The sequence below is a fragment of the Eschrichtius robustus genome, chromosome 16, assembly GCF_028021215.1.
Source record: "Eschrichtius robustus isolate mEscRob2 chromosome 16, mEscRob2.pri, whole genome shotgun sequence".
NCBI lineage: Eukaryota > Metazoa > Chordata > Mammalia > Artiodactyla > Eschrichtiidae > Eschrichtius > Eschrichtius robustus.
This window is the reverse complement of record NC_090839.1, coordinates 69,041,607-69,069,481: the sequence shown is the minus strand read 5'-3', so window position 1 is coordinate 69,069,481 and position 27,875 is coordinate 69,041,607. Positions and strand designations below refer to the sequence as shown.

Genomic DNA, 27,875 nt, shown 5'->3' with positions numbered 1-27,875 from the left:
TGAGTACCAAACTGTTTCAGAATCTGCTGGGCACTTTTTAATACACCTAAGCATTTGCCCGGTGAATTCACATGTTTAATCCCAAGGGCACCTGTGGGGTCAGTGGCGCTCTCTCTTCATCTAAGGATTCATAAGGCTCAAAGGGGATTGTGACTTTCCCAAGACACACATTTGTAAGTTATGGAATTATGAAGGAAGCTCAGATTACTTAACTTCTCTTCCCACCATGACAACTACACATCTTTGGGTAATTAATTTGGGAACTTACTCCTGAACAGTTCATATAACTCATATATGAGCCATGTTCTTTCAAGTTTTAAACGGCTTTAATTCTATCCTGCCTATTTTTACAGGTTGACTATGTCATTAAGGAAGCAACTAATCTAGATAACTTGGCTCAGCTGTATGAAGGTTGGACAGCCTGGGTATGAATGGCAAGACAGTAGATGAGTCTGGTTAAGCGAGGTCAGACATCCACCAGAATCAACTCAGCCTCAGGCATCCAAAGCCACACCACAGTCGGTGGTGATGCAACTGGGGGCTTATTCTGAGGAAACCTAGGAAATCTCGGTGCGCTAGGAAGTGAATCCTGCAGGACAGCTGCACTCAGGGATACGCCCAACACCATGGCCTGCAACCCCAGGGTCAAGGGTGAAAGAAAGAAAGCTCACCGCCTGAACACGGAGATTGTCTTTCTGCCACAGAACAGCTGCAAACGTGTCAGGAGGTTAGCTGCAGAAAGAAATCGGGATGCCGCGGAGCACAGAGTGATTTGGAACTCCATTCCACCTGACCCTGTGTGCACAATCCAGGAAAAATCAAACCCCGCTCAGAAACAGAGAAAACTGGGGCCGCGACACAGCCAAGGAAGATTTGATGCGTTCAGATTCTTGCATAACACTTGTTGCTTGGCAACAGTACTGGTTGGGTTGACCAGTAAGTACAAAAAGGCTATGCGATATGAATTTCAGAAATGGACTGAAGAAGGAGAGCTATGTAACAGATAACACTACATTGGAAGAACTTCTGAAATGAAGGGAAAAAAACCCACCCCATCCTCCTCCTCCCCAACCCTCACCATCTGCCCATCCCCCTTTACTTGATCTAGTAGATTAGCCAGCCATCTTTCACATTCACTTTTATTTCAATCCTTATATTTCATATTCTTCCATCTCAGTGCTGTTAACAACTTAATATTTGGAGTGATAAACAAATTTTTCCAAAACCACCAATAACATGGAAAATGCAAGGATTGTTTAAAGGTCTGGTGATCACATACAAAATGTAATTCTGATTATTTAAGTCATTTCTGTGATTCTATCATGTACAGTTTCTAGAATTGTCACTGTGCATTCAAAAGTAATGAATCTAACAGACATTTGATTTAATGTACACTCCCCTTCGCTTATAGTGTACATTTTTGGGAGGTCGTTCAAATTTTCCCTCTTCTGTGATTGCTGTAGTTTCTTTCATAGAAAGTAGCTAATCCAATGTAATCTTTTACCTTTTTAAAAACCAGGATAGAGTACCTATTAGAGTTTTTCATTGTTGATGACAGATTAACAATAAAGTGATGTTCTGGTGGAGGTAGAGTGAAATGTTTTTTTAATTCAGTTTTCTCATTTGATACTTTTAATTTACAATTTACAAGATGTAAATTAAAAGTGCTTTAGTTTACCTGGCATTTTAGGACATATACATGAAACATCAGCAAAAGTGAGAACCACCAACATCTTTTATTAAGTTCAGTTATTAATGTGTGAAGTACTTTACTTTATCCACAATTTTAAGTTTCCTGTTCAGTAGTGAATTCATGATCAGGGTTTCCTTAAATTTAGCATTGCATTTCAGTACTGACTGACTGTGTAAGCTCAATAGTTGATCCAAAATACAGACTAGAATAGGATTCCTAAAATCACATATCAACACAAAGTAGAACATGATTAAAATCTTGAGTACATTTTTCCTGCATTTTAGAGATTAGCACTGTGATCACTTTCTAGTTGCCAGTCTTCACAGACAAACTTGAAAGGTATTAAGGAAAAATTCCACATAGCTCTGGCCTTCCCTGTATTCTCATTGCCACGTTAATATATAATCTTTAAATACTCATGGGAGAATGCATTTCAGTATCAGTGCTCTTTTAATACTTTGACAGATATTACAAGAAAGGTGGTATCTTTGAATACCCCCATGCGTCTAATAGCAAGTTAAGGAACCTAGTGCATCAAATTTTATTTTCTTCATTCATCTTGAACCTTATTTTCACAATCAAAACAACCTATCTGGAATAATAATGCCATATTGTGTTTTGCACACTGCTTTATTTCCTAGAGGCTATTGCACTCATCACTTGATTACCTCTACTCTCTCTCAAGATCAAACAGTCTTTCGACAACATTCTTTGTCACAAGGAAAAACTTTTATCACAGTGATAAAACCAGTTCACACTAGTTTGTCCCTATAGGTAGTATTCAGAAATTGCTTCTTCTTTGGTAAAGAAGAGAAATGAAATAGGTTAATTTTATTGCCTGTGAATTTCAGGCTTCAGAGGTACCTGGCACCTTATCCGAGTGAAAATAAAACAGCTTTACATAAAAAACATGTGTCTCTGCTAAATTATCCATCACTTTTACTTTAAAATGGTCCCTCAGAGAATAGTGTGGCATACACATGTTTGGTTGTAGGGCAGATAGGAATAACTGGTGACTTCAAAGCTTGCTCTTCACTGCACTCTGGACAGCAAGACCCCCAGTCTGTACAGTTTGGCTTCTTCTGGGCAGTCATTTGGCAAGTAGCCTTATCATTTTGACCTGTTGTAAGAGAACTCAACAGTCAGATTTAATCAGAGGTAAAAGGCCTTGGTGATATAGCAGATTGAGAAGACAAGGCTATATTTTGGTGATCATCTTGTAAAATAATGTAAAGTTCAGAGTGCTGTGGTTATGAAGTCATGCATTTTTGATTATACAAAAACACCTGTGGAAAACCAGGGGTCTGCTCCTCTCTTTCTCTCCCTCCCTCCCTCTCACCCTCTCCCTCCCCTTCCCCTTCCTCTTGCTCTCTCTCCCTCCCGCCCCACGCCCTTCCCCTGTCTCTCTTGTGCGCTCTCTCTCTTTTTCCCTCTCTAAGATTCAGGGGTTACACAATAACTTATGACCCTTGGAAATTGAAGTTTATCTTAAGTGTTTTGCTGTCTTTAATTTTCTAGAATTGCCTGAGTTTTAGTTGATTTATCTGTAGAGCTGTGGAGGCTTAGTAGTTTATGGTGCTGTCTGTATTTCTCTTTTACTCCGTTTCTTTGGTGTGTCTTGCAGTATTTCATTATTTCTGGTCATGAATTCTTCACATAGTTTGCTAGACGATTATTAAGATTCTTTTGTGTCTGACACTTGTGAGTTGTTTGAGATATGTGAGGTTTCTGTGTGAGAACTGAGAATCAAGCTCTTGATCTGCTTCCCTAAATTGCTTTCTTAGAGCCCAAACCCCAGGTTCAGGGTGAGGGTTTATAATACAAAGAAAAACTTCCATCACTTCTGCCCTTAACACTTGCCTCTATTACCTAAACTTAGTATGTAGTGTTCTTTATATTGTCCAGTGTTTGATGTTATCTGCATTGCTTTTGTTTTTAACTGTGGTGGTTCTGATGTGTGAAATTTAAGGAAAGAGCCATTAAAAAATTCCAAGCAGGGCAATGCAAGTGCAGCCAAATATTAGAGTTGATGTGCAATCTTAGGTCCTTTTAAATTTGGGGTGATATAGGCAGTACTTTGAATTGAAAAGTCTTCCTGGCCTATTTTCCTCCACATATTTGTGATTACTCTGGGGGCTTACTTGTTTTGGCAGTACTAAAATCAAAGAAGCTGGTTCTTCTTTTCTCCCAATTCTTTTCATATTAAAGAAAGCATCTACAATTAGCCTTGTTAGCTTCTGTTCGTATACATCAAAAATCAGCGAACGCTTTTCTGTTAGCACATTTAAGTACCTTTGTTTTACATAAAACCAGATAAATATGAAAACCAATGACCTTCCATTCTGTATCTTGAGATTGTAAAATGCCAGTAATTTAGAGCTAGGACTTTCCCCCTCCCCTTAAATCTAGGAGGTAGACTATGTTAATGTAAGGGTCATTTAAAGAAGTGACAGATTTTTTCATTATTTGGGTTGTATTAGAAATATTCCTCCTATGGGGAAGAGCTAGCATTATAAATTTTCCAAACACTGGGGAAGGAAATTCACTGTATTATGAACCCGGAAGGGTTTATTGCACTTTTCCTGCTTTTTTTTTATGCCTGGGTAAGAGTATCACCATCTCTTACTTACAAAAGGGCAAATGGACTCCAACTGAGAGAAGCTTTATAGGTTCAAGAGTTAGTTGTACAACATGAACCATTCAGTCTCTTGCTTTCCATGGGAATTTGGGCTTACTAGGCAAGCTGTTTGTTGCGCTAATGCAAAAGTGTCATACAATTAGCTCGACTTTTGAAGATGATAAACTTAAGGAATTGAATGTTGTTCTGAAATGCAGACTTGCAGAATGTTTTTATGTCTTTCGAAGCAGGCTTTTTTTTTTTTTTGACCAAGTTTCAGCTCCTGTTTGAAGTTCCTGTGTCAATTATTTTTTGGTTTAAATTTTCCTTATATTTCCACCTGTGATGTCAATGGCAACATCACACTTCACTTGTTAATTTACTTTACCCTTATTATGTAGAGTAAATTGAGTTGAACTGAATCTTCCTTGTTCTAGTAACATTGTATAAATAAGAGTGGCTTCTCTGTACAAAAGGTTGTAATGCCTCCTGATGGTTATAATTTTGTGATTGTATTTAAGATTAAAAGTTGAATAAATCACACCAGCTTCCTGAAAGTGTTCATAATGCAACTTTTGGAAAACAAAAATACATGGCCTACTTTGTGCATATTTGCATTAACGTGGCAAAGATTGTATGAAATACCTGTTTTTCAAAAAATAAAGTCTTAAAAGACGTAGCATTTAAGCTCTGAATTTGTTGAAGTAGGTTCCAGAAAACTTAATTTTGGGATATGGGGAGCTTTTTTTTTAAGCTAATTACTAATACCTACAAAAGTTTACTTGATTCTAAAAAATGTATTTTATACTCAGTGTTCTAATAGTATTTTTGAATAAGCAGTAGAAATTTTACTTCAGTGGGAAAGTTCTTAGTATTAAGGCACAATTTATTAAGCTTAATTTTGTGTTTCTTTAAAAACTCCTGTAGAATATTATTGACATGTATATTCCCTGGTGTATGAAAGCTCTGAAGGAAAACAATGTCCAGCGTGTTTTAATATCTGGAAATCAGATTGCATTTGTTGCTGCTAGATTATGTTAGGATTTATGTTAACTGTTCAGTCACCTGATATATTTCAAAAGTTCACATCCTGCCTTTGTAATACCAAAAAAAAAAAAAAGCTCCAAAGGAAGCTACACTAAGCGTGGATGTTTTGTTTTGTTTTAAATAATTAGGGCAATTGGAAGCTTAGTTAAGGAACTTATAGAAGTGCTCCTAGGCTGTTAAGTTGCAAATCATTCTGGGCAAATGTTCCTTGAGTAACAAATACTCTATGGAGAACCCATGCTACTTGGAAGCAGTTTCTTCAGGTTTTTTTCCCCTACCTCAATTTCACAAGCTGGTGTTGAAAAGTCTTTCTTCTGAAGTTGTACGTAGGGAACTTGGGCGAAAACCAGGCACATTCTGTAGCAAAAACTGATTCCCAAAGTACACGTGGCGGTTTTTAAAGTCTAATAACCCCACACCCTGTCCTTTGGAAGAGGGCGTTGCTGAGCCTGTGTCGAGATCTCGCACTCAGCGCTCTCCGTACATTCACTCACTGTGGCTGCCGACTGGGACCTTTTGATTTCCTTTGGAACAGGTAGCGGAGGGCCTGCTCCTCAGAGTTCATAACTTTCAAATCTCCCAAAATGGGCTGTCCAACTGGCTGCATTTTACCTACATAACCTGTTTTTCCCCAACATTCCCAGAAGTGGCAGTTTATTGAAGAGTCCCCTTTCCTTGCAAAGGCTTTTTTTTTTACCCCCCTGAATTGTTTATACCTGATCAGATGCTTTCTTTCTTTTCAAAGTTCCATGGCAAATTTCACACCTTTTTATGAACTTCACAGTGCTCCCGTCCCCCTGGTTTTCTTAGGGGCAGCATGTGGTCTGTAGCTGTGTTGGCTCACATTTCTTTATGTCTTCCCTGAAATCTTATGAACCTGGTAGTAATTTAAGGAATGCTTTTAAAATAAACTCGATGGCATAATATAGATGACTATAAAAGGGTAAAAGGCTGGAAGTTAAAAGCTACGGTAAGTTTCCTGAAAGAGACATCTAACCAGGTTAACATCTGGCATTATTTTGTTTGTATTGAGTAATGAAAATGTTAACGCATTTTGAAATCCTGGAGAGAAATATGTGGAATTGTCTCACATAGTTCATCTAATTCTTAAATTGCAATAAATTCCACTCGTATGAGAGGGTTTACATCTTTCCTTAGCATGACCTTAGTAAGAAAGGATCTGTCAAAACCAGTCCCTTTTTGGAGGGGGAGCTCGTAGTTTAAGTGAAGTGCCCCACAAAGAATTTCTCCAAAAAACCCATGAAAATAAGCCAATTTTATAAGTCGGTGCATTTTTCACAAGTTCTTAAACTATGCCCGGATTTCCACACCCTCTCCGCCGCCCCCGCCCCTCCATCAAACTAAGGCCTTACTCCTAATGGGTAGGGAAGGAAAAATTGCAGAAAAGCTACATAAATGGCCCCTTTCACTTGTACTCAAAACCTCCTGAGATGGGCACGAGTCCGCGAGTCACATATCTGGGTCTAAGCTGCTCAGCGGCCTGGCTAGTGCTGCCAGAGCAGGTATTAGAAGAAAGGCGGGCTGACTAGGGGCACAGCCAGGGTCAGGGCCACCGTCTGGATCGGGAAGAAGATCCCAGCCAGCCAGCCTCCTTAATCACAATGCGGTTAGCGTCACATGCCCATCTCTGCCCTCCGCCTGATATTGGGTGGCATACTTCCTTGAGGACTAAATTCCAGAGAGGCTCCTTAGCTGCTTTGAGGTCCCCCGGAAGAGTCCGAGAGCCACCATAGCGGCCCGCCCTGGGGATACTGAGGCCATACCAGGCCCCGGCCAGGGGCGGTTGAACCGATTCCGAAAGGCCTGGGCGGGGCGTAGCACATCTCCTGGGTGCTGATTGGTCATTCTGTGTCCCCGCCCCCTCGGCCCCGGCGTGGTCTCACTCTCCTTTGATCTGGGTTTCAAGACAAGCGCTGAGCAGTGGTTGGTCCGGCCCTCTTAAGCGTGATCTCGATTTGCCCAATGAGGAGCGAACTTCGCGGGGTCTGTCGGGAAAGGCAGCTGGCCTATATAAGCGGCCTGCTGGGCGTGCCCTGCGTTGGGGTTGTTGTGAGTGCCTCTGAGGAAGGTAGGGTATTGGGGGCGTCTTGCGCTCGCTGAGGGGGCACCTCGGGAACAATGGCGGAAGGAGATAATCGCAGCACCAACCTGCTGGTGAGTCCCAGCTCCTCGTCGCGAGGGAACCGAGCGGGGCCTCCGGACTTCGGTGCGCTGCGGCCTCGTTCCTATCACCCGTCGCGGGCCCGGCCCTCCTCTCCGTTCCCAGGTGCAGGCGACGACGCCTGCCCTTTGGGCTTCTTGGGTAACCTCTGCTTGGCGGTCACTAGTCGTGTCGACTCCTACCATTCCCTGGGGAAGGTGCACGACGGGGCGAGGAGGGCGCGTGATCATTCACCGCGAATAGGGGTTGAGGAGGAAGCGGGAGAAGGGGGGCTGTGACCAGCCTGGGGTGCAGTCCTTGGCAGAGGGCCGCGAGGGGCTCGTCGAGCGCTTTTGCGGCCCAGACCCCAGCCGTATCTGGGTTTCCCCATCTTTGATCTTAACCAGGATGTCCGTTCGCCCTTTTCCCCTAATACTTGGGCAGGGGTGGAGGGTCAAAAGGCTGCTGCCGAGAATTTCTTTTAGAGTTGGCACAGCTTTAAAACGGCAGGGAGGCTGCGAGCTCGCAGCTGGGAACTGGAGGTAGGATCCAGCTGGAGGGACAGTGGGAGGTTCTGGCGTTTGTCTGGAACGTGTAAGTCTGGGCGGGGGTGGGGGGTGTCCCAGGACAATTTTAGAGGAAGCAGGGGTCGGAGGGAACTGCAGTAAGGTTGTATCACAGGCAGACAGTTTTAACCTCAGCACGAAAACCCCCCTCAGAATCTAGGTAAGAACGAGAGAAATCCGTCCATCTTCTCAGTTGCCTTTCCCCAGGAAAAGGCATGCTACTCACCACCAGAACAACAGTGAATAGAGAAACCAAATAATTTAATTTTGACCTTTGATTTTCCAAGAGCTCAGGTGCTAACGAATTAAGTGACTTTGCAGGGCAGTTTTGATTGTGCGTGATTTTCATTTTGCATTGGTTTTTAGATATGCATGACCTCTGCCCCCTTACATGCACACACACACACCCCTTTTCTATGGTTAGCCTAGTGAGCCCCAGCCAGGTTCCTTTTAAGAGTTGATCGTTGCCCAAGTTCACACAGCTACTGAAACAACAGATCCTGGCCTGGAGCTCGGCTGCTCTTTCCACAGAGCAGTGTGACTTAATTTAAGGAGAACAAAGGCCTTTGGCCTTGGATTTGCTGGATTCGGATCTGTAAACCTCAGTGTATCTCAGTTTCCACATTTGTAAAATGAGGATAGTAATGACACCTTCCTTTCAGCTTGTTGGGAGGAGTAATTAAAGTATAAGCATATAATACATTTAGCAGAGTTTCTGCCACGTGGTATTATTTAACTATATTAAGCATGGTATATAAAGTCAGAAACATTGAGGTCACCTAAGTGTCAGTGTGGCACAGATAACATCTTTATCAAGATTAAGCTGCCCTGTCTCCTGTCATTTGCATATTTCCCTGTGATAACAGTTGTAAGGACACATGGGTTTCCTGTTCCAAGTGTTTTTTTCTCTACCAAAATCAGCTTAAGGGCTTTTTGCCACATTAGCTCATCTGAGAAATCTACTTGCAGCTGATGGTCAAATTTGCAGAGAAATTTGAAGTCTAACCAAAATGTCCTGATGAGTGTAAGAAGCATTTTATTGAGATATATTGGGCTTAATATGCCTTTTATAATTTTGTAAAAGCACAGTAGTTTTCCTTAATCATGCAGATGATGCCAACATCTAAATGATTCCGTTGCACAAAGAGCTATTTTGGAAATTGAATGCTGTTCAGGAAGAGGCTTTCCTAATGGATTCAGAAGTAGGGGGTTAAATCAATGAAATGACAAAACAACAGACCAATTGTAACTACCTGAAATGAGAAACTTTAAGTGATCCAATTTTATACTCAGGGCGCTGCCACTTAGTAGTGCATGGTTTTGGGAAAGTCCATTCTGAGCTCGCTTTCTTTAATTGTAAAATGGCTCTGATTATCCCTATCTTAAGGGGTCTATAAGGATTATGTTACATAATGCATGTAAAAGAGTAGCCCAGTGCTTGGACTTGGAAAGTGACCATTAAATGATAATTTTTTTCCCCATTGATTTCTGTCTTTGGTTTCAAAATTGTGTTTTTCTAAGAAACTAGTTTGTTTAAGATAGTGATTTGTAACAGCTGTTTTACATACCTGGTGCCTTAGAAGAATTTAACTCTCTAGGAGCCACAGAAATGTTGAGATTAGTAGAATGATCGCTTTAAATGTTACTCATATGTAGGCTGCAGAGACTGCAAGTCTGGAAGAGCAGCTGCAAGGATGGGGAGAAGTGATGCTGATGGCAGATAAAGTCCTCCGATGGGAAAGAGCCTGGTTTCCACCTGCCATCGTGGGTGTGGTTTCTTTGGTGTTTCTGTAAGTGAGCTATTAAATTTCTGTAGATTGTGCTTGTTGCTCATAAGGGCTCAGGTTCCATTTATGGAAGTGCCTGAATCTGTAAAGAATGCCTTTGCTTAGAGCCGTTTGCCTAGTTCTCAGTATTTGTAGTACTTTGTAAACTCAGTAACCAAGGCAGTTGAATAAATCTGTGGCTCACACTTTTTGGCCTTAGGACCCTTTACACTCCTAAAAAATGTTGAGGACTCCAAAGAGCCTTTGCTTCCTCATGTTTACATGAACCGTTACAGCTGTGATGTCATGAAGCTTCCGGAAAACTACTTGTGAGAAAATTAGAATAAAAAAGGCGAATAACATCTTTGAGAACCAGAGGACTAGGAGAATAAACATCTTCAGCTAGGACTAATAAGGACTGTGTTTTTCTAACCTTTATTAATTTTTTTTTTTAAACAGGACTATCTACTATCTAGATCCATCCGTTCTGTCAGGTGTTTCCTGTTTTGTTATGTTTTTGTGCTTGGCTGACTACCTTGTTCCCATTCTAGCGCCTAGAATTTTTGGCTCCAATAAATGGTAGGTGGCATAATGATGTGGCAGTCTAATTTCTGAGAAGTTACTGCACCTGGTAGCTGTGACTAGTGTGTTGTAATTAAGCACAGAGAATTGTCTTAACCATCAGATAGCTAGGGGTTAGATTTATCGTTTGATGTAAAGAATTTCTTAGCTGATTCAGATATAAATCACAAACTTCCAGTACTTATATCTCCATAGTTCTTTTATACTCTAGCATTTATTTTGACTTTTTTTTCTTCCTAGACCTTTTTATTGAAGTGAGGCTTTTTAAGGTAATGTTTTATCAAGGATTGCAGACCTCATAATGGGCTTTCCATAAAAGTAGTACGTCTACTTTTACATTTTTTCCATTGATATTTAAAATAATATAATATTAATTTCACCAGTTACTTTTGAATGAATATGAAAACAGTAACGTAGATTTTCTTTGCCTGTTCATTTAGCAACTATTTATTGAATGTCTACTTTTCTATTAGGCAGACTCTTCTGGGTGCTGTGAAATATTTTGACTTTTAAGATTCATCTTGGGACTTCCCTGGTGGTCCAGTGGTTAAGACTTCGCCTTCCAATGCAGGGGGTGCGGGATGGATCCCTGGTCGGGAGCTAATGCCTCCCGGGCAAAAAACCAAAACATAAAACAGAAGCAATATTGTGACAAATTCAATAAAGACTTTAAAAAAAAAAGAAAAAGATTGATCTTGTGTTTCACGTTGAGACCTTGAGGTAGTGCAGTGGAGGTTAGCAAAAGTGCTTTAGAATACGTTCAAGCTGTATATATAAGTGGGTTGTTGATTGCATTTATACGACTCTTTGAATGGGTTACTTATGAGTTCCCAAGATAAGTGGCTGTGGATCCTGTTAAAGTATTTTTTAACTTCCTTCTGGAATGTTGCATTTCTCTTTTGATCCAAATAGTGAGCAAAACTAAATATAGGAATGGATTTTTTTCTCCTAGCTGCTATTCTCCCTTGGTTGTTTATTTTAATTTGATTGGTAGTCTACTTGTGCCTGTAGTTTTTCGTTCTCCTGATAATAGCAAATTATAAAATAATTCTATAAAAATAAGAATTTTAAATGTAGGGTTTGCTTAAGTTATGGGATAATTAAGCATTTTTGTATTGAAATAAAGATGTTCTGGCATAGCACAATGGTTAGTGTTAGGAAATGTGTTTTGAATTGTTTTTCATTGTGCTGCAGTTTGGGGGGCAAGTTTGTAACTATGCAATGTAACAATTTAACAGACTCAACCTCAGACCCTGACTTTATTAGCCAGATAACATTCTAATCTGCTAATTCATAACTCCTGGAGAAAAATTTTCAGAAGTAAGCTCTTGAAGTTTCGTGGTAATCAGTATGTGGCTCAGTCTTATCTACAGAGCGATTTTGTTTTTTGACCTTTATGAGGAAGGAAGAACACTGTTGCCTAGCCACGGTCCAGCCTTGACTATGGGCAGCATACGAGGTCTGATAATTTATAAGAAGTTCCAGGGCTCAGTAGAAGCCCTTCTACTGTATCTGTCACTGCAGATTTATAGGGACAAGGGCTAGAGGAGAGAAAGCAACACATCTCCAGCACAGGGCTTACTTTTTATAGCAGCCATTATAATGTCTGTATAGCAAAGACAGTACAAAGGCAAAATTTCTTTAAAAAATCAGAACCCAAAATACGTTATAAACTACAAAGGGCTTTTTGGTGGATCTTTTTGTATTCTTACTGCTGTTTTGTTCGTGATTATATTTTCCCTCAATGGGACTAAATTTATAAGGAATTTGGATTTGAGCTCTTTGTGGCTGCCTAGGCATCAAATGTATGAAGCCCAGTGGAGGGTATTGTGCTTTGAATGCTAGTAGTTATTATCTTACTGACAAGTGCTTAAATATAACTGTTTGGTTGAAACTTCACATCTTCCTCAAAACAGTGGGACTCTGATGGGTCACCACCCAGGATTCATTGGGATCTGCAAAATAATATAGGAATAGAGAAATTAATTCATACTGATTTCTGCATGGCTCATAGTAGTCATGAGGCTTTTGTTACTATCATTGACCAAATTTGGCTTTAGAACCATAGATAGCCATTACTTTGTACACACACGTGTGTCTTTATGTTAAAACTTATTCCTGTGCTATGAAAGGAGTCTTTCTTGCCATGCTGAGCAGCTTGTGTGTGGGATACAGTTCTCCGACCAGGTTTTGAACCCAGGCCCTCTGCAGTGAGAGCACAGAGTCCTAACCACTGGACCACCAGGGAATTCCCAAAAGGAGTCTTAATGGTTTAAGAACTTTTTCTATAAGATAATGGTGAATCCTTGTTGTTTTTATTTAGATTTTCTTTAGAAGATAGTTTCTGAAATTTGAGAGGACGGTGTATTTCTGTTTACTGTTACGATTTGCCTGTAGTAAAGGGGAAGATTCTTTTCCTAGGACCACTGAGCAACAGCAGAGATTCCATGAAATTTGCAGTAATCTAGTAAAAACTCGACGCAGAGCTGTGGGCTGGTGGAAACGCCTCTTTACGCTAAAGGAAGAAAAGCCTAAAATGGTACTTTGTTGGTTTTGACTTATTTAAGTAAAGCAACATTTTAAGATTGAGTCAATTTTTGCTTCATTGTAGTGTAAAGCCTTTTTGCTTTACTTTAGTTGTAGTTTGATGTTTATCATTATCTGTTGGTTTAACTCCTCTGAGTACATTCATAAATATTTATCTGTATTAGACTAAAAGTTAAAATTACATTTTGCATTCAATTTTTTATTCTTGTAGAGGTGAATTTTTTCTGTTTCTCTTTTATTTACTGAAATAAATGTAAAAGACATATACTTAGGAAGCATTTGTTCTCTTTTCTCTTAGCTTCACTTGAGGTTACTATGTGAAGTTATTAATTGCAAAAGTAGTTAACTTACAAACTACTTAACTTACATACAGAATTATAGTTATTCTAGGAGAGAATGTATCTAAATTGTATAAAGTCGACCTAGGGAGTTTTCTATGGGTTTTATATAATACATAGATACTAAATATTTTTAGAGAAAAGTGGGAATAAAAAGTTATTTTCCAATCTTTGAAACAACCTCCTAAAGTTTCTCCTCTTAGTCTGTTTCTAGGAGTTGATAAATTCTTGTTATTTTCATTATTAGTACTTCATGACCATGATCATTTCTCTTGCTGCGGTTGCTTGGGTGGGACAGCAAGTCCACAACCTCCTTCTCACCTACCTGATAGGTAAGTCTTTGAGGAAAAACTGCAGGCACATCCTGGCCAGTAAAGTCTAACTGGAATTTATTAAGCAGTATGTTCCTGCTCACTGAGTTCCAGGCAGTGATTAAGGACCTGTGTGAGTATGGAAAGATGACTAAATCCCAGGTCCTTGTTTTCAGTGAGTTTGTGGTCTTATCGGAAGTTAAGACAAAGAACTAATAACCAAGGTAGAAAGTAATGTGCAAGAGGTAAAAATAAGCAGTGTGTCTTATCTGAGGTTGGGAGGTATGAAGCAGAAGCTTCTGGGGATAAATACCAATGGAAATAATGGATTTCATGTTACTTCCTCCCATTAGAGTGTGTAGTAGTCTGAAGAACTACCTTCTATAGTAAATGTTAGAATCTTTGGGAAGTTAATTGCTGCCTTTGTAATTTTATTTTGTTTTGTTTTTGTTTTTAATTTTAAGTGACTTTCTTACTCTTGCTTCCTGGACTAAACCAACATGGAATCATTTCGAAGTACATTGGAATGGCCAAAAGAGAGATAAACAAGCTTCTCAAACAAAAAGAAAAGAAACATGAATAATGCATCTGCTTTACTCAGTGTGATTAATGGCGTATACATTGTCCTTGGGGACAGTGTCTGTTATGCTGTCTGGATACTAAAATGTTACAGATGTAGCTATTTGCTGTCCCTCATTCTGCCCTTAGTTAGTAGAAATTCCGACTTGCCAAGTAAGGCTTTATGCCCAGTGTCTTCAAGGGTATGTTGTCATCAGCTGGCCTTATATGGACAACTCATTCATCATTACCATTTGTCCTGGTTTTTCTCACCCAGGGTTAATTGAACTCTTACTTTTAAAATAATATAGTGGTGAACTTCATCCTTTAGTACAGTTAACAGTGGCTTGGGAGAACTGTGCAAGTTGATCTTCGCTTTAGCTGGATACAAGATCGTGGTCTGTGACTACAGGAAGCTGGTTCCACTGTCTGCTTCCACACTCTGCTTAAACAACTGCCTGGCTTCGTGAATACAGAAACCAAGGTTACCACTTCTGATGAAGAGACCAGTTAAGATTCATTCCTCATTCTGTTTCGATACTGTGGGAGAAGAATCCTCATGGAATAAAATGAAAGTAATTCCATGGCCTAGTATGTGTTGGCGTCTCCCTAGTGCAGAATTTAGCAATTTGTTGGAAACATTGATCCTTCCTCCCAGATGGGGAATCTGACAGGCTTAGAACTCTTGTTCCCATGCACTTAAACGTGAAGTTAGTACATCCTTAAGGGCTTTTTAGTAGCAGGCTTACGCAAGATGGTATTTAGGATTTTTAGCATACTTTTAATTTCAGATTTTCAGCTAACTGAAACTAAAGTACATAATAGGTTAAGAGTCATGTCTGTGACCTTCACTCCAAGACCAGCCAATAAAGAACAAAACTCATCCTGTGTTTAGTCAAGATTCATTTCAGTAGAAAATCCTACTAGTTTTTCAAGACCAGAATAAGCCTTTAAAGGTAAGCCTCAAGATTCTCATTTTATGGTAACACTGGCTGCTTTTGGTCCCCATAGATGGAGTAGTTGAAATCTGTAGGAATGAACCTCTGAGGGCTGGAAATGTGACATATTTGGGAACAATTCTTAAACTGATTAACTAGCTGTAATATAGTTTTGTGAATTTATTGCACTGATGCTGTAAAACCTGGACCTTGTGGTATATCTGTTCCTAAATAAGTTTTGTTTTCTCCCCTTCAATATTGCTGTAAACAGTGGCACCCATGTAGCATATGTTTGACTTTTCTTTTTTAATGTTTCGTATACAGACTACCATAATTTACATGTGTTTCCTCATTGTAAATAAGCTTGTCTTCCTAGATTTTTGTGTGTGTGTGTGTTCTACCAATTAACTACTTTGGCGGTTTTAATCCTGTATTATTTCTTCTACTTTGTTTTGTGTAAAAGGGGAAAAATAAAAAAGCTGGAAGCCCTCCTTGTGTCCTTTCTTTATAGCTTAGCCAGTACAATGTTTACATGATCGGATTTATGTACCCAATTAATGAACTACCCTGTGTGATCATTACATGGCTATAAGGTGCTCTTTAAGAACAAAATAAAATAAAAGGTTTAAATTTATTCATTCAGTAAACATCCAGGCACCACCCTAGATGGAAAAGGAGATACAATGAATAAATGATGGCCAGAGGTGATGTGTGAGAGGGCCTGGTTGGAAGAATAGGCAGGGAGCAATGCAGGAGAGTGCCTGCCAAGGCACCTCTGTACCCTAGGGCCTAGCTCAGAATTCGGTACCTGAGCTGCTCAGTAAATAATTGGTGGGTGACTTTTGTCTGCACTTAGAATTTTTTAAAAAATAGAGCCCCAGTTGGACATTTTATCATTAGGCCTTATATCTATATGTGGTGGATCCTGGGAACATTCAATGTCAAATTAAATCTCTTGCTCCCCCTCTCCCCAAAATGTATGGATCCTTCCTTGGAGCCTCCTGGGGGCTTGATGATGTCCAGAACAGGGAAGTCTCAACCCAGTCACCATAGGTCTCCTGGTCATTGGATGCTCTGAAATGCTGGTCTTCCACATGCAGCTATGATTACTCCCCAGGCCAACTTGGCTACTCCTGGGCCAGCTCTGGCCACAGCACAGGTCCCCTTTCAACTTGCCTTTGCACCACCTCTGGCAGAGGTCCTATCATTCCAGAATTCACAGGATGACAAGAGGCAATTTATACATGGCCCTCCAGCCCATTTCCACCCTTCTGCCCTTATCGCAGTTCCAACCCAACCATTCTGAGATTTCTGTCCATCTTTATGTGCCCTCCTAGCTCTTAATATCTATAGGCCACACACCCTTCCTAATGTTTCAGGCTCCCAAAACCCCATAAGTAATTTAGTAGCTTAGACAAGTTGTAAGTGAGCACTTTTTTGTTTTGATTTTTTAACCTACAGCAAAATTTGAAGACTGAGTCAAGATTGAATTTAGTTTGCTCCATCATTTGTGAAGTGGAGATAATAGTACAGATCTCACAGGGGCATTATGTAATTGCATGTGTTGTTTTGAGGATTCAGTTAATCTACAGGAGGCACTTAGTGGCAGTTAGGAATTAGTAGTTGTTAGTACCCTTCACGACACAGGTCAAATGGCACTTCCTCTGTGAAAGCTTTAGCAACTTTCCAGGCCACCTCTCCGTTCTCACAGCACTTCATATTGGCATCCTATATGGCACACTGCCCAGTATTGTGCTGTTATTTAGAGATCTGTCTCTGCTAGGATCTGTACCTCTTAAGGGCAAGAACTGATATTTTTGTCCTCTCAGCTGGTACAACACCTGGCAGGCACATGGTAGGCACTCATTAGATATTTCTTGAATGAAGGGATGAATGAATGAATGAAGTGTATAAAGAGATAGTGGCTGGTACTAATTTTCTATTTATGGTAAGGCTCTTGAAGGAAAGTGGATTTATTCACTTAACTTCCCACTGTTGCTAAGGCCCTCGGTTAAGGTGAGCACCACATTTTTAGTCAACAGAATGTGTTGTTAAGGGTACGGGGAACCAGTTCTTAAAGGAAATGTTCATTAGAAAAGCAAATGTCCTTTTGTAAATGTAAGATACAACCAGAGATTTCTATATCCCGGAGATGTTCAAACTGGGAGCTTGGCTCTCCTCAATGTTCACCTGGGATTTGAGAAGCATTGGGGGCGGCGGAGGTGGGCTGTGATGCTAATCACAGACGCTGACTGAGCACGCACGCTGCCGGATTTTATGTGTCTCTTTTATCTGGATTATTTCATTTACCCTCATAGCAACTTCAACTGATTGGTGTATCATCCCCATTTTGCAAATGGGGGAACTGATTTGCCCATTCATTTATTCATCAAATACGTATCAACCGCCCACTGTGTACCAGATGACTTTTCTAGAAGCTGTGGGTACAGCGGTGAACAAACCGACCAAATCTCTGCTTACTTAATGGAGACAGACGATAAATACACTTCCAATATTTCAGGTGGTAAGTGCTATGGAGAAAAATTAAGCAGGGCAATGGGGTTGGGGGGAATGGGGAGAAGGTTGTATGAGTGTGTGATCGAATAGAGACCTGAGGAAAGGGAGCGGGGAGCAAGTCTCGGGATAAACTGGGGGGGAGGAGTACTCAAGTTGAAGGGAAAAGCAAATGCAAAGGCCTTGAGGCAGAGTATGCTTGGGGTATCTGAAGAAAAGCAAGCCAGGGGCGGAAGTTGGGGGGATGATGTTCCTAGGCAAGGAAGCAGGTGTGCACGTCAGGGAGGACTTTGTAAGTTTTGGTAAGGAATTTGGATTTTACTGAGGGTGCTAAGAACCCTTGGAGAGTGCAAGGTCTGACTTAAGTTTTGCAACGATCATTCTGGCGGCCAAGTGGGAAACACAAGGAAGGGTAAGAAGGGAGGGTAAGGGTGACAGCTGCGAGGAAAGAAGTCTATGGCAGAAGTTTCAGATGTTGGGTATCTAGCCTGAGGTTACTCAGCTCTGGAGAGGGCGGAGCCAGAATTCACCCTCTCCCAGGCCGCCAGACCCCGGGCTTCAAGCCGTACCTACTGAGCATTTACTTACTACGTACCAGACATTTTGCGAGCCCTTTGTCACCATTATCTCATCTGATCCTTGCAATAACCTTTAAGAGGCTGAGCGTTTATTTTGAAACATTTGTGGCTTTCTTCCAAACTGTGTATCTCACTCAGAACTCGAAAGCAAAGTCTGGAACTCCAGTAAATAATTTCTAATATTTAGGGAGAGTCAAAAAGGAAGCACCGATTAAAAAATATATTTTTGACTGTATGAAAAAGTAATCTATACATGTTTCAAAAAACAAAACTAAATTGTATTGGGAGAAAAGCAAGTCTTCCATCCCAGTTCCTAACGCCCTTCGCAGAGGTATTTACCGATTTCTTGTGGGTCCTTCTAGAGATACTGTAAATACGCAAGTATCAAAATTCATTCTAAATGGTGAACAGTTACTGCAGTAAAAATTTGCAAATATCTAGGCACTTGTCAGTTTTTGACTTTTACGGATTAGATGCTAGAAGGGAGTCGAACCTATGCTAACACCGCATCGCCACCAGCTAGCTCCCCACGGCCTCGCCTGGGTGTTCGACTCCATCGACTCTCTACTGCCCACCCCTGAGGAGGCTCCGCCCCTCACCCGCCTCCTTCCACTAGGCAATCCATTTTTTAATTTTTTTTTGTTTTTGGCGGTCCTTTGAAAGTCTCGCGATAGCCCGACCGCTTCCCATAATTCCGTGCACTCGCCCCTCCCAACTTCTTTCCGCCATCTTTCCGTGCCGGTGAGTATCTCTCTTTGAACGATCTAGTATCATCCGTCGGCTATCGGTGCCATCCGGTGGTCTAGGACTCGGCTTCGGTGCCCTGCGACGATGCCGGAGACCTCCTGGGCCGGGGATACTATCCTTGCGGTGGTCTGGGCAGGCGGAGGCGGAGTCCTGCCCGGCCGCCCCGTGCTCTGCAGTCTGGGGAGCCCGGCCTCTGGGGCGCAGGCCGCAGCCCTGGCGGGACCCGGAGCTTTCGACCGTCAGGGAGCAGTCCCGACTCTTTCGGCGGCGCCAGGACCTCCCATTAGTGGTCGAGGCAGCTCCTTGGCTCCGAGAAGCATCGGGGAGCCGTAGCCTTGGTGGGCCGTGCAGCTTCCCATTACTTAGGCCGCGCCGGGAGCTTGGGAGACAGAGGACCCTCAGGAGGGAAAACTGGATCCTGCCTGGGGTGGCGGTTTGCTGGGAACGAACTTGGGTCGTCTGGGCTCCAGGGTTTCCCCTCAGACACTTTGTTGAGCTTGCGGAAGCAGGTTGGATCCCTACTGTTGTCGTTTGAGGCATGCCTCTATCCTTAGCTTTCAAAACGATTAAAGTTCGTGCCCATTGTGATAGAGTCCATTCTGGTGCATGTAAAATGTTTCTGCTTACCGGTGTGCTACGATTGCTGTTGGGCATAATTTTAGATGGCACGAGGACGGACGTTTCATTTTAATAGTTAGGTATCAGGTGAGAGTTGAGTAGTATCTTTTGGGTGTTAGAACAAGGCTGACACTGAGTCAGTTGGTTTGAAGGACAATGTTAATAAATAGTACAGATGCTGCTGGATTCCAGAAGTTTGGAAAATATTGCTGGTGATTATCAGCTCCCGTTCTGAATAACTGACTTACCATGGCTGGTATTTTCATTTGATTAGTAGTCGACATATTCCTCTAGGTATCCTGGGGAACTAGCCTGCTTAGAAATGGGGAAACTTCCTCATGATAGAGGCAGAAAGGAAAGGGTGTGTTCGCAGTGGAATGATTGGGTGCCTTTTAATGACAATGCCAATAAAACCCCTGTTTTGTTTTCCCTGAACAGCCATAATGGTGCGCATGAATGTCCTGGCTGATGCTCTCAAGAGTATCAACAATGCCGAAAAGAGAGGCAAACGCCAGGTTCTTATTAGGCCGTGCTCCAAAGTCATCGTCAGGTTTCTCACTGTGATGATGAAGCATGGTAAGTGTCTTGCTGTTTATTATGTTTTGAAGTAAACATGTTACAGAATGGGTCCTGTAGAAGTGAACTGTTGGAGTGATGTGGGAAGATGGGGGAACAAGGTGGCAGTCATACATGGGAACTAATGCAATTGATGGGGGCTAACGGGTAGTGGACAGGGTAGTTCTGGACAAATGAGGCTGTTCAAGAAATACTGAGTAGGGTAGAACTGTTGAAAGGAGGAGGAAGTTTGGCAGCTAAAATGGCCTTTCTTTGTGTAACATTGCAGCTGCAACATGTCACTGAAAGGGCCCTGAACCTAAGAGCTCCTTGGGATGGAAAGGAGGATTGTTTTGTCTTGGGCACGAGGTAGCCTTTGGGAGTGGGAAGCCGTGAAAAGGCAAGGAGGAAATAATCGCCTTTTTAAAATTTCAGGGTGGATTGTTTTGGGTGTTGCCCCCTAAATTTTAAAAATTATTTTTAATACAGTCACTTGTGTTCTATAGGTTACATTGGCGAATTTGAAATCATCGATGATCACAGGGCTGGGAAAATTGTTGTGAACCTCACAGGCAGGCTAAATAAGGTAAGAATTGATTATCTTCCACGTTTAAGAACCTTCAGAATGGTCTGACAAGGTGGTCCATGTTATAATTGCTCTTGTAGAATCAGATAATGTGCTTGCTTTAGGTTAAAAAGATTAGGGATTGATTAAAATCGTTAAATTTTTATATATGACCTTTTACTTCGTTTGTTCTCCAGGTAGAATTGTGAGTTAACCTAGTGTTTGTGGAGTAGAAGGTATCTGAAGGGAGATGCTGGAGGGTTGGGTGAAAATGAACAACTGATGATACTGGTGTTTGAATCTTGGGTGGCTCAAGGCCACTAGTCCTGACAGTGTAAATAACTTTTGGTCCTTCGTCTCGCTTGGTGATTGTTGGGTATTTTGAACAGAGAGTATGGGATTCTCTAACTATTAATATTTCTGTTTTTGCTGACATAGGCTGAATGTATGTCTTTGAGGTCTCTTCTCCCTGTAGGCATAATCTACTGAATCTATTTGATTCTTTTGACTTGTGGTTTAACTGATTCCATGTATTTTGGGGACAGGTATCTGTCTGTAAGCAAGTTGGGGGTCTCTAAGCTGCTACCGTGCTTTCTGTGTTCAGGTTTGTAGCTTTCATATTTGCAAGGGGTCCAACAGAGTGGGGCACACGGGCCAAGAAAGTGAGTGGTTAGTGACAGGGGCCAGATTTACTGATAAGGTTATTTCCTGGACCAACAATTCCTATTTTACAAAGGTGGTTCCTTATATAAGTGAATTTGCTTCTTGTGTGGATACTTAGTGTCAGATGAAAACTACTGGATTTGAAGCCTTTGAAGAATTTTTGAAGGGAATTTTGGGCCTATGTCTTGTTTTGTTCTATTGTAGCCATTAGACTCCAATCCCACGGAAGGATTTGGATTCACTTCTTTTTCACTCTGACCCTCACAATGTTCTTGAAGTAGAAGAGGACGTGTCTTTTTTTCCCCCTATTTTTAGGAGTTAGGAAGCTGAGAGCTGAGTCCTGCTCAAGGTCTCAGTAAACTGTGGAAGAGCTGGTTCCAGTATATAGTTTAAAGCTGTCCTGCAGCAGCTTTTGTTGGTGTTAAAAAAGCAAAACCAAAAAAACTTAGTTGGAGAAGTGCCTTGTACCACATTTCTCTTGAACTACACATAATAGCTTGAGAAATAAGTTTGAACAGAGTATTTCCCAAATGGAACTCATTTGTGGCATCCTTGTCCTGTGGTTTACTAGTTTAGAAAATCCTGGCTAACAGGTAGTTGAAATCTAGGCCCTGCCACACTTAACTGTTTGAATTAGTTTTTGGTTTCTCTCAGTTGCAGTTTTCTTACTTTATAAGACATTCTTGCCTCAGTTTCCTTCATGCAAGAGATAGATGTACCTTATTGTGGAAATGTAATGCAGCTGGGAAGTAAGGTAGTGTTTAAAGATTATAGATTAAGAAAATTCTTGCCTTGATTGTATCCTCTTAAGATTCATCTGCTTTGGGAGCGGATGTGCTGGAGTTCTGCTAGCTGAATGGAAGGGATTTTTGCTGCTGGAATAAAGCAAGCCTGGGTGTGGTAGTGTAGAGGCCTTAGAAAGGTCTTTCACTGTAGCTTGCTTGGGTTTTCCCTATTCCTATCCCTGTATTGCTTCCATCCAGTGTGGGATTGCCCTTGACAGTCAAGTGACATTTGTAGCTGATAAGGTGATGTTATAAAAAGGAGAACCTGAGTGGGCTTCCTGCCGTGGGGCAGTTGGGCATGACAGGTCCATTTTCAGTTTCTGTGGGTTCAGATCTGTCTAGGGAAGTGTACCAGCTCCAAAGACTTCACTAAGTTCTAATCTCATAGCCTCTTTTAGTTTACAGTTAAGCATCTTGGAATCTTGAATGATTCTTATGTGGATGTGCACACACAACTTTCTGTCTGCTCTCTTAGCCCTCTGAAGGTACTAATCCTGAGTGTTCTCACATGATCATTTCTTGTGTGTAAACAGCAGGAGGCTTCCTGCTTTGATTTTTTTTTTTTTTTTAAAGTGCGCTAGTGATTTGTAGAGTTGGTGGTATGAGCAGGGGGCGGGGTCACATTTAGCTCTAATTAACTAAAGAGCCTTTTAGTCCCCTCATTTTCCACCCAGTTGGATCTAGTCATAGACCTTGTGTGAACCCACGGATAGATTCATGTAGCCTGTTGGTGGATATTTGAAATTTTATTGTTTTATGGTTTAGGTATGATTGATCGTAGTGCCTTGGCTCTTAGCTCTCACTGTGGAGGATAGTTGTTGCTGTGTCATCTCTCCCCACCCAACGCTGGCTGTCGTAGCATGCAGGTGGGATAACTCTTTACCTCTTTCTGCCTTCTATATATTTTGCTAGATTAGTAGGGCTTGACTATAATTTATTTGTCGAAGACTTGAGTTCCTTAAAATCTGGTCATTTGTGCTGAGACAGCTCTGCGGGCCATAGGAATGCCCACTGGTGTTGTCTTGTGTTCTGCCTCTTCTGTTGACTTTTTCAATAGTTTGCTTTTTCTTCCTAAGTAGGCATAGTCTTAATTAAGTGTGTTTTTCAAATGGCATTTATATCAAAGATTGTACAAAATAGTTACCCATTAAATGTTGAGTTGGTTGGTTTATATGACTATTCAGTTATAAATGCATTTTAGTGTTACTCTTTTTCTGTTATTGGTGAAGTGTGAACAGCGTTTTCTCTTATGTTTTTACAGTGTGGAGTGATCAGCCCCAGGTTTGATGTGCAACTCAAAGATCTAGAAAAATGGCAGAATAACCTGCTCCCGTCCCGTCAGTTTGGGTGAGTCGATTTTCCGTATTTAAAAGTTAATGCTGTGGATCCCTGTGATGCAGTTTGACTTGAGCTTTTTTTTTTTTTTTTAACTTAATAGCAGTAGCAGTTGTCTCCGTTTCCATCCTTGACTCAAGGATTAGCTCCTGTGTTGCCATACGTCATGTGTTAGGCTCTAGTTTCTGAGAGGCGTGGGAGAGCTGAGGCTGGCTGAGAGACACCAGAATTGTGTGCCCTGTAATGTCTGCTCTTTTGGCTCAGTGCATATAGTTCATATATGTTCACTGTGAATCCCGTCCTATGGCCAGAATGACTTCTCAACCATTGGCCTCTGGGGAAACTCGATTTGAAAATCTTCCTCCTCGGTGAGAGACTGAGTTCACATCCTGGTTTTTCTGCTTTGAATCTGTGAGGCCTTGGGCAAGTCATAGCCTTGATTTCTTCATCTTAAAAATGGTAGTAGTTCTCTTGCAAGTTATAGTATCACCTGATTTAGTTCTGGTAAAGCACTTTAAGATCTGACACAGTAAGTGCTTATCTGTTTGTGGTTAAGAACTTAAACCCACATTCATGTTTGGTGATGCTGAATTTACTCCCACTTTGTGGTTGCCATATAACAGGTATAGTGTTATGAGCGAAGTCATTTCTGATTGTAGTTATGATACTAATTTTCATGCCTCCCAGTTGGCATACCTTCTGTGTCTTACGTTGATCCCCATAGTAACCCATGAGGTAGCCAGGCCAGGTGGGCCTCCCTTTGTCCAAATAACTCTGTGTACAGTAGCTTGCCTGTGATCGTACTCACAGTAAGTGGCAGAAACAATTCAGTCAGTACTTTAATGCTTTAGACTGCACGTCTCCTTGAGAGCAGAAAGTGACATTTTGAAGTTAAAGGAGTTCCAGTCTTTGCTTTTAGGTAACATTGCTTCTCGTTGTTAGCTGAGGCCAGGGCTGTATGTGTATAGCTGGTATCTCTGGGTTTGGGTCTTTGGTTCTAGGAACCGTGCCTGTGTACTGCCAGCCTGTGGAGGCAGCATTAGTCTGTGTGTCCATTATGGGAAGGCATCTTAAGCATTGATAAATGTTGGAGTTTTTCTGTACCAGAAAGTAGCTCTGTGTTGAACATTCTTAGGAAAAACTTACCAGCTTTTTTTTTTTTTTTTTAAACTTTCCATAGTTTCATTGTACTGACAACCTCAGCTGGCATCATGGACCATGAAGAAGCAAGACGAAAACACACAGGAGGGAAAATCCTTGGATTCTTTTTCTAGGGATGTAATACATAACGTGCAAATAAAATGCCTCAGAGGACTCTGGTGCTTCCCTCAGTCGTTTTGAACTTTGTACAGCAGAGTAGCAAGAGCGTCTGCGGGAGTGTACAGCCTTTGTGTTAATTGGTGAATGCTGTTTCCTTGACGTAGAAGAAAGTTCTGACTTGGGATAACTTTGGCCATCACCCTTGTGGCTCACCAGAGGAGGGTGTGTCTGGCCCTGGACGGTTGACTGTGGGTTGGGGTCCAGGTGGTGAAGCTGTCCCTTTCTGGAGTCTTACATTAGCCCTGGAAGGAGTGGTGCCTTTCCTATTTTTAGCTTGACAGAATACACATTTCAAGCCCTAAAAATATGGTATGGTTGTAGTTGATGATGTAAGTGCTCATAAGGAAACTGATAACTAGAGCCCCACAGCTCACTAAGACTCATCTCAAAGTAAATTTGGATGGCATTTCAGGGACATTTTAGCAATATGTGGTTATAAAATGTCATTTTTCCAAAAAATGGAACATCTTTTAGAAACTAGTTGTACTGTAAACCTGTCACCAAGTATATTCTGGAATTGGGGAGAATTAGTTTACTGGACCACTTGACCTGGGAAATGCTTGTAAAGAGCTCAGACACCAAAGAGAGGGCAGGGGTGGCTTCTGTGAAACAGACCACGGTTCCATTCTCCCTTTCTAAGAGTAGTGCTGTCCAGTACAGATGTAACAAGAGCCACATGTGTAGTTAAACCGTAGAGTAGCCATGTTAAGACAAGTAAGAGAAACAGCTGGGATTGATTTTTTTTTTAATAACATTTTGTGTTCTAAAGTTAAAATTTCAGCACATAATTGATGTGAAAAATGAATGGGATTTTACTCTTCATGATGTCTTTGAAATGATGAACACTGTACATTTATTTACACCTAAAGCACATCTTAACTGGGACTAGCCTCTTTTAATAGCCACATGTGGCTGGTGTTCCGTATTGGACAGCACAGTCTAGACTTTTGATTCTTGGTGGGTCTGGCCAAGGAGAAAGGACACTTGGAAGAGATCCTGGGTATGTTATGTTATTGAGCACCTAGCCAGCTGTATTTTCCTGCATAGGAGTAGGATGAATGGGGCAGCTCAGCCTTACAAAAAAGGACAGCAGCTACTTTTCCTCAATTGTCTGCTGGTCAAGTGGGCCAAAGTTAAAAAGGCTGTCAGGTTGTAGGCCTTATTACAAGATGTCCAATAGACCTAATAGGATGTTAGATGCCTGAACCTGTTTGATGTATAGGTTTGATTTTTTTCTTTTCAGAAAAGGATAAGTTTCACAGTTCTCCATTGGGATTGTTTTGATAACTTTCCTATAGGGCTGTTTTTTGACTTTCTTGTGGGTCAAGCAGTTCTTGGTAAAAATCCTCGCCGACCTGGCGTAAGGTGAATTCTGGCAAGTGACAACTTCTTCGAGCTTCCTGTTGGGTAAACAGGGACAACTTAACCTCATGGGGTTGCTAACAGGGACTGGTGCATGGCTTGTATTCAGTAACTTAGTAACTTCCTGAAAGGAGGGCCTACTGTAAGATGTGGGAAACAGGAGTACCTAGACAGGCCCTAGAGGTGTGGCTGGTAACCACATGTGGTAGGCCTCACTTGCTAAGATGTGAGAGGAAAAGTTGAGAGGCATGTCTGGGTTTGGGGCCTCTGATGTTTGGAAGGCCATGAGTAAGTAACATGGGTTTGGGGGGCTCAGTACACCAGGATTGAGGTCTGCTTTTCCACCTAATAACCTTGATTCCCTCATCTGTATATTGGGGATAATGGAAAAAACCTACCTCAGTTGAGGGAAAGATGAGGTTATATAAAATAGCACTTGACAGTCATTTTACAGCTGTATTTGTCAGACACTGAAGTGAAGTGTGTCTAGAAGACCGAAGAGCTGATGGTTGATTGGTTCTCTTAATGCCAAGGTTGTAGGCTCTAGGTGGATGGAGGCCATGTTTTGTTTACTGTTGTCTGGTCTGTAGCCTGATACCTGGCACATAGGGGATGCCTCAGTAAGTACACGTTGATTGAATATCATACTGGGCATTGACTTCAAATGCTAAAGTGAGGACAAGAAAATGGCCCTATTTGCCATTAGTAGGGATCCTTTGTCCTTTAAAATGAACAAGGGTGGGAAAAATCTGGATAAGGAAAATTGGGTGACCTGTTGATGAATGTAACAGCACATGAGTGAGGAAGCAGGTGGCCTTAGTCCTTGTTTCTGAGACCCAGTAAGAGTTGTAACATGACCGGGGGCTGGTTGGCTGGGGCTAGACCCCTGGGTTTGAGGCTCTGGAGATAGTTTAGGTTCCTGCTGGCATAATGACTTGGCTCAGAGTTGTACTTTGCTGTGGTGTGAACTCAGCTTTTCCTCCTAACGTGCTACTGTTGCCAGCAGGCAGAGATCTGGGGTTTGGAGTGGGACAGCCCACCAGATGCACTGAGTCAGTGTTAAAGGGGGCCCCAGCACCTACCCAGACCCTGGAAGTCAAGACCGCTGCCAGGAACATCCTCCATGTTTTAGCAGCTCGTCTGTGTCCACGCCAGTGTGTGCCGTGTCCTCATTTAGAAGCTGTTGTGCCTTGCCTCTGGGTAACTTGGGTAGATAGAATTCTGAGTACTCAGTTCTCTGGGCAAGCCAGAGTTATTACAGTCTTCCTTGGTCAGGTCAGCATCTGAGATTACTTTTTCCTTCTCCCCAGGCTAGGAAGTTTACTTTCCACTACTGACCCCGAAGAAAGCAAGCTCTGGGAGACCGGAAGTCTGATTCTTACTTGGCTTTCCAGTCTAATTCATTGCTTCCCAAAACAGCTGACAATACCAGTTGTTTCATCTTTAATACAGATATAATCTAATCCTAAACTCTAAATCACCCCCACATATGTGCCCCACCTCTGAGCCCTGGCTTATGGCTCACCCCACCTGGAATGCCTTCTCCTCTTCCCCAGAGGTGTTCCCAAGATCCAGCTTAAAGGTCACTTCCATCGTAAATCTTCCTCCAAAAGGAACATGTGTTGTTATACTCTTATCTTTTCTCTCCTAAAGATATAAGTGCCTGAATAAGGCTAATAGTAGTTTTTAGTGTTTGTTAAATGTCTACT

General features: G+C 41.7%; 3 protein-coding genes across 7 annotated transcripts in view; all 3 read left to right on the top strand.

Moving 5' to 3' along the window:
* The window catches only part of SMG1 (SMG1 nonsense mediated mRNA decay associated PI3K related kinase), a 95,878-nt gene extending 90,935 nt beyond the window's left edge, over positions 1-4,943 (top strand). For all 4 annotated transcript variants that reach the window (XM_068524884.1, XM_068524883.1, XM_068524885.1 and 1 more), the window contains one exon: positions 354-4,943. In XM_068524884.1, the coding sequence (XP_068380985.1) occupies positions 354-431 (78 nt within the window). In that variant the 3' untranslated portion in view covers positions 432-4,943. The remainder of the gene's footprint in view (positions 1-353) is intronic.
* A 2,460-nt stretch (positions 4,944-7,403) lies between these two features.
* ARL6IP1 (ARF like GTPase 6 interacting protein 1) lies at positions 7,404-15,613 on the top strand. 2 transcript variants are annotated; one of them, XM_068566029.1, is made up of 6 exons: positions 7,405-7,532; positions 9,741-9,874; positions 10,310-10,429; positions 12,854-12,971; positions 13,565-13,649; positions 14,093-15,613. In XM_068566029.1, exons 1-6 carry the CDS (start codon positions 7,497-7,499, stop codon positions 14,209-14,211), a joined length of 612 nt encoding a protein of 203 aa, XP_068422130.1. In that variant the 5' UTR covers positions 7,405-7,496; the 3' UTR covers positions 14,212-15,613. The 2 variants fall into 2 exon arrangements, with proteins under 2 accessions (XP_068422131.1, XP_068422130.1); XM_068566030.1 differs by lacking the exon at positions 10,310-10,429 and having other exon boundaries at positions 7,404-7,532.
* A 3,667-nt stretch (positions 15,614-19,280) lies between these two features.
* On the top strand, positions 19,281-24,815 carry RPS15A (ribosomal protein S15a). The gene is made up of 5 exons (XM_068565583.1): positions 19,281-19,301; positions 20,020-20,157; positions 20,643-20,722; positions 23,411-23,496; positions 24,665-24,815. Exons 2-5 carry the CDS (start codon positions 20,025-20,027, stop codon positions 24,756-24,758), a joined length of 393 nt encoding a protein of 130 aa, XP_068421684.1. The 5' UTR covers positions 19,281-19,301; positions 20,020-20,024; the 3' UTR covers positions 24,759-24,815.
* The last annotated feature ends 3,060 nt before the right edge of the window (positions 24,816-27,875 follow it).

What these genes read in the sequence shown, in the direction of transcription:
- ARL6IP1 (XM_068566029.1), top strand. Translation starts at nt 7,497, where the DNA reads ATGGCGGAAGGAGATAATCGCAGCACCAACCTGCTG. An exon ending in ATCGCAGCACCAACCTGCTG is followed by an intron (nt 7,533 to 9,740) that starts GTGAGTCCCAGC and finishes ACTCATATGTAG; the next exon opens with GCTGCAGAGACTGCAAGTCT. An exon ending in AGGAAGAAAAGCCTAAAATG is followed by an intron (nt 12,972 to 13,564) that starts GTACTTTGTTGG and finishes TTTCATTATTAG; the next exon opens with TACTTCATGACCATGATCAT.
- RPS15A (XM_068565583.1), top strand. Translation starts at nt 20,025, where the DNA reads ATGGTGCGCATGAATGTCCTGGCTGATGCTCTCAAGAGTATCAACAAT. An exon ending in CACTGTGATGATGAAGCATG is followed by an intron (nt 20,158 to 20,642) that starts GTAAGTGTCTTG and finishes TGTGTTCTATAG; the next exon opens with GTTACATTGGCGAATTTGAA. An exon ending in CTCCCGTCCCGTCAGTTTGG is followed by an intron (nt 23,497 to 24,664) that starts GTGAGTCGATTT and finishes AACTTTCCATAG; the next exon opens with TTTCATTGTACTGACAACCT.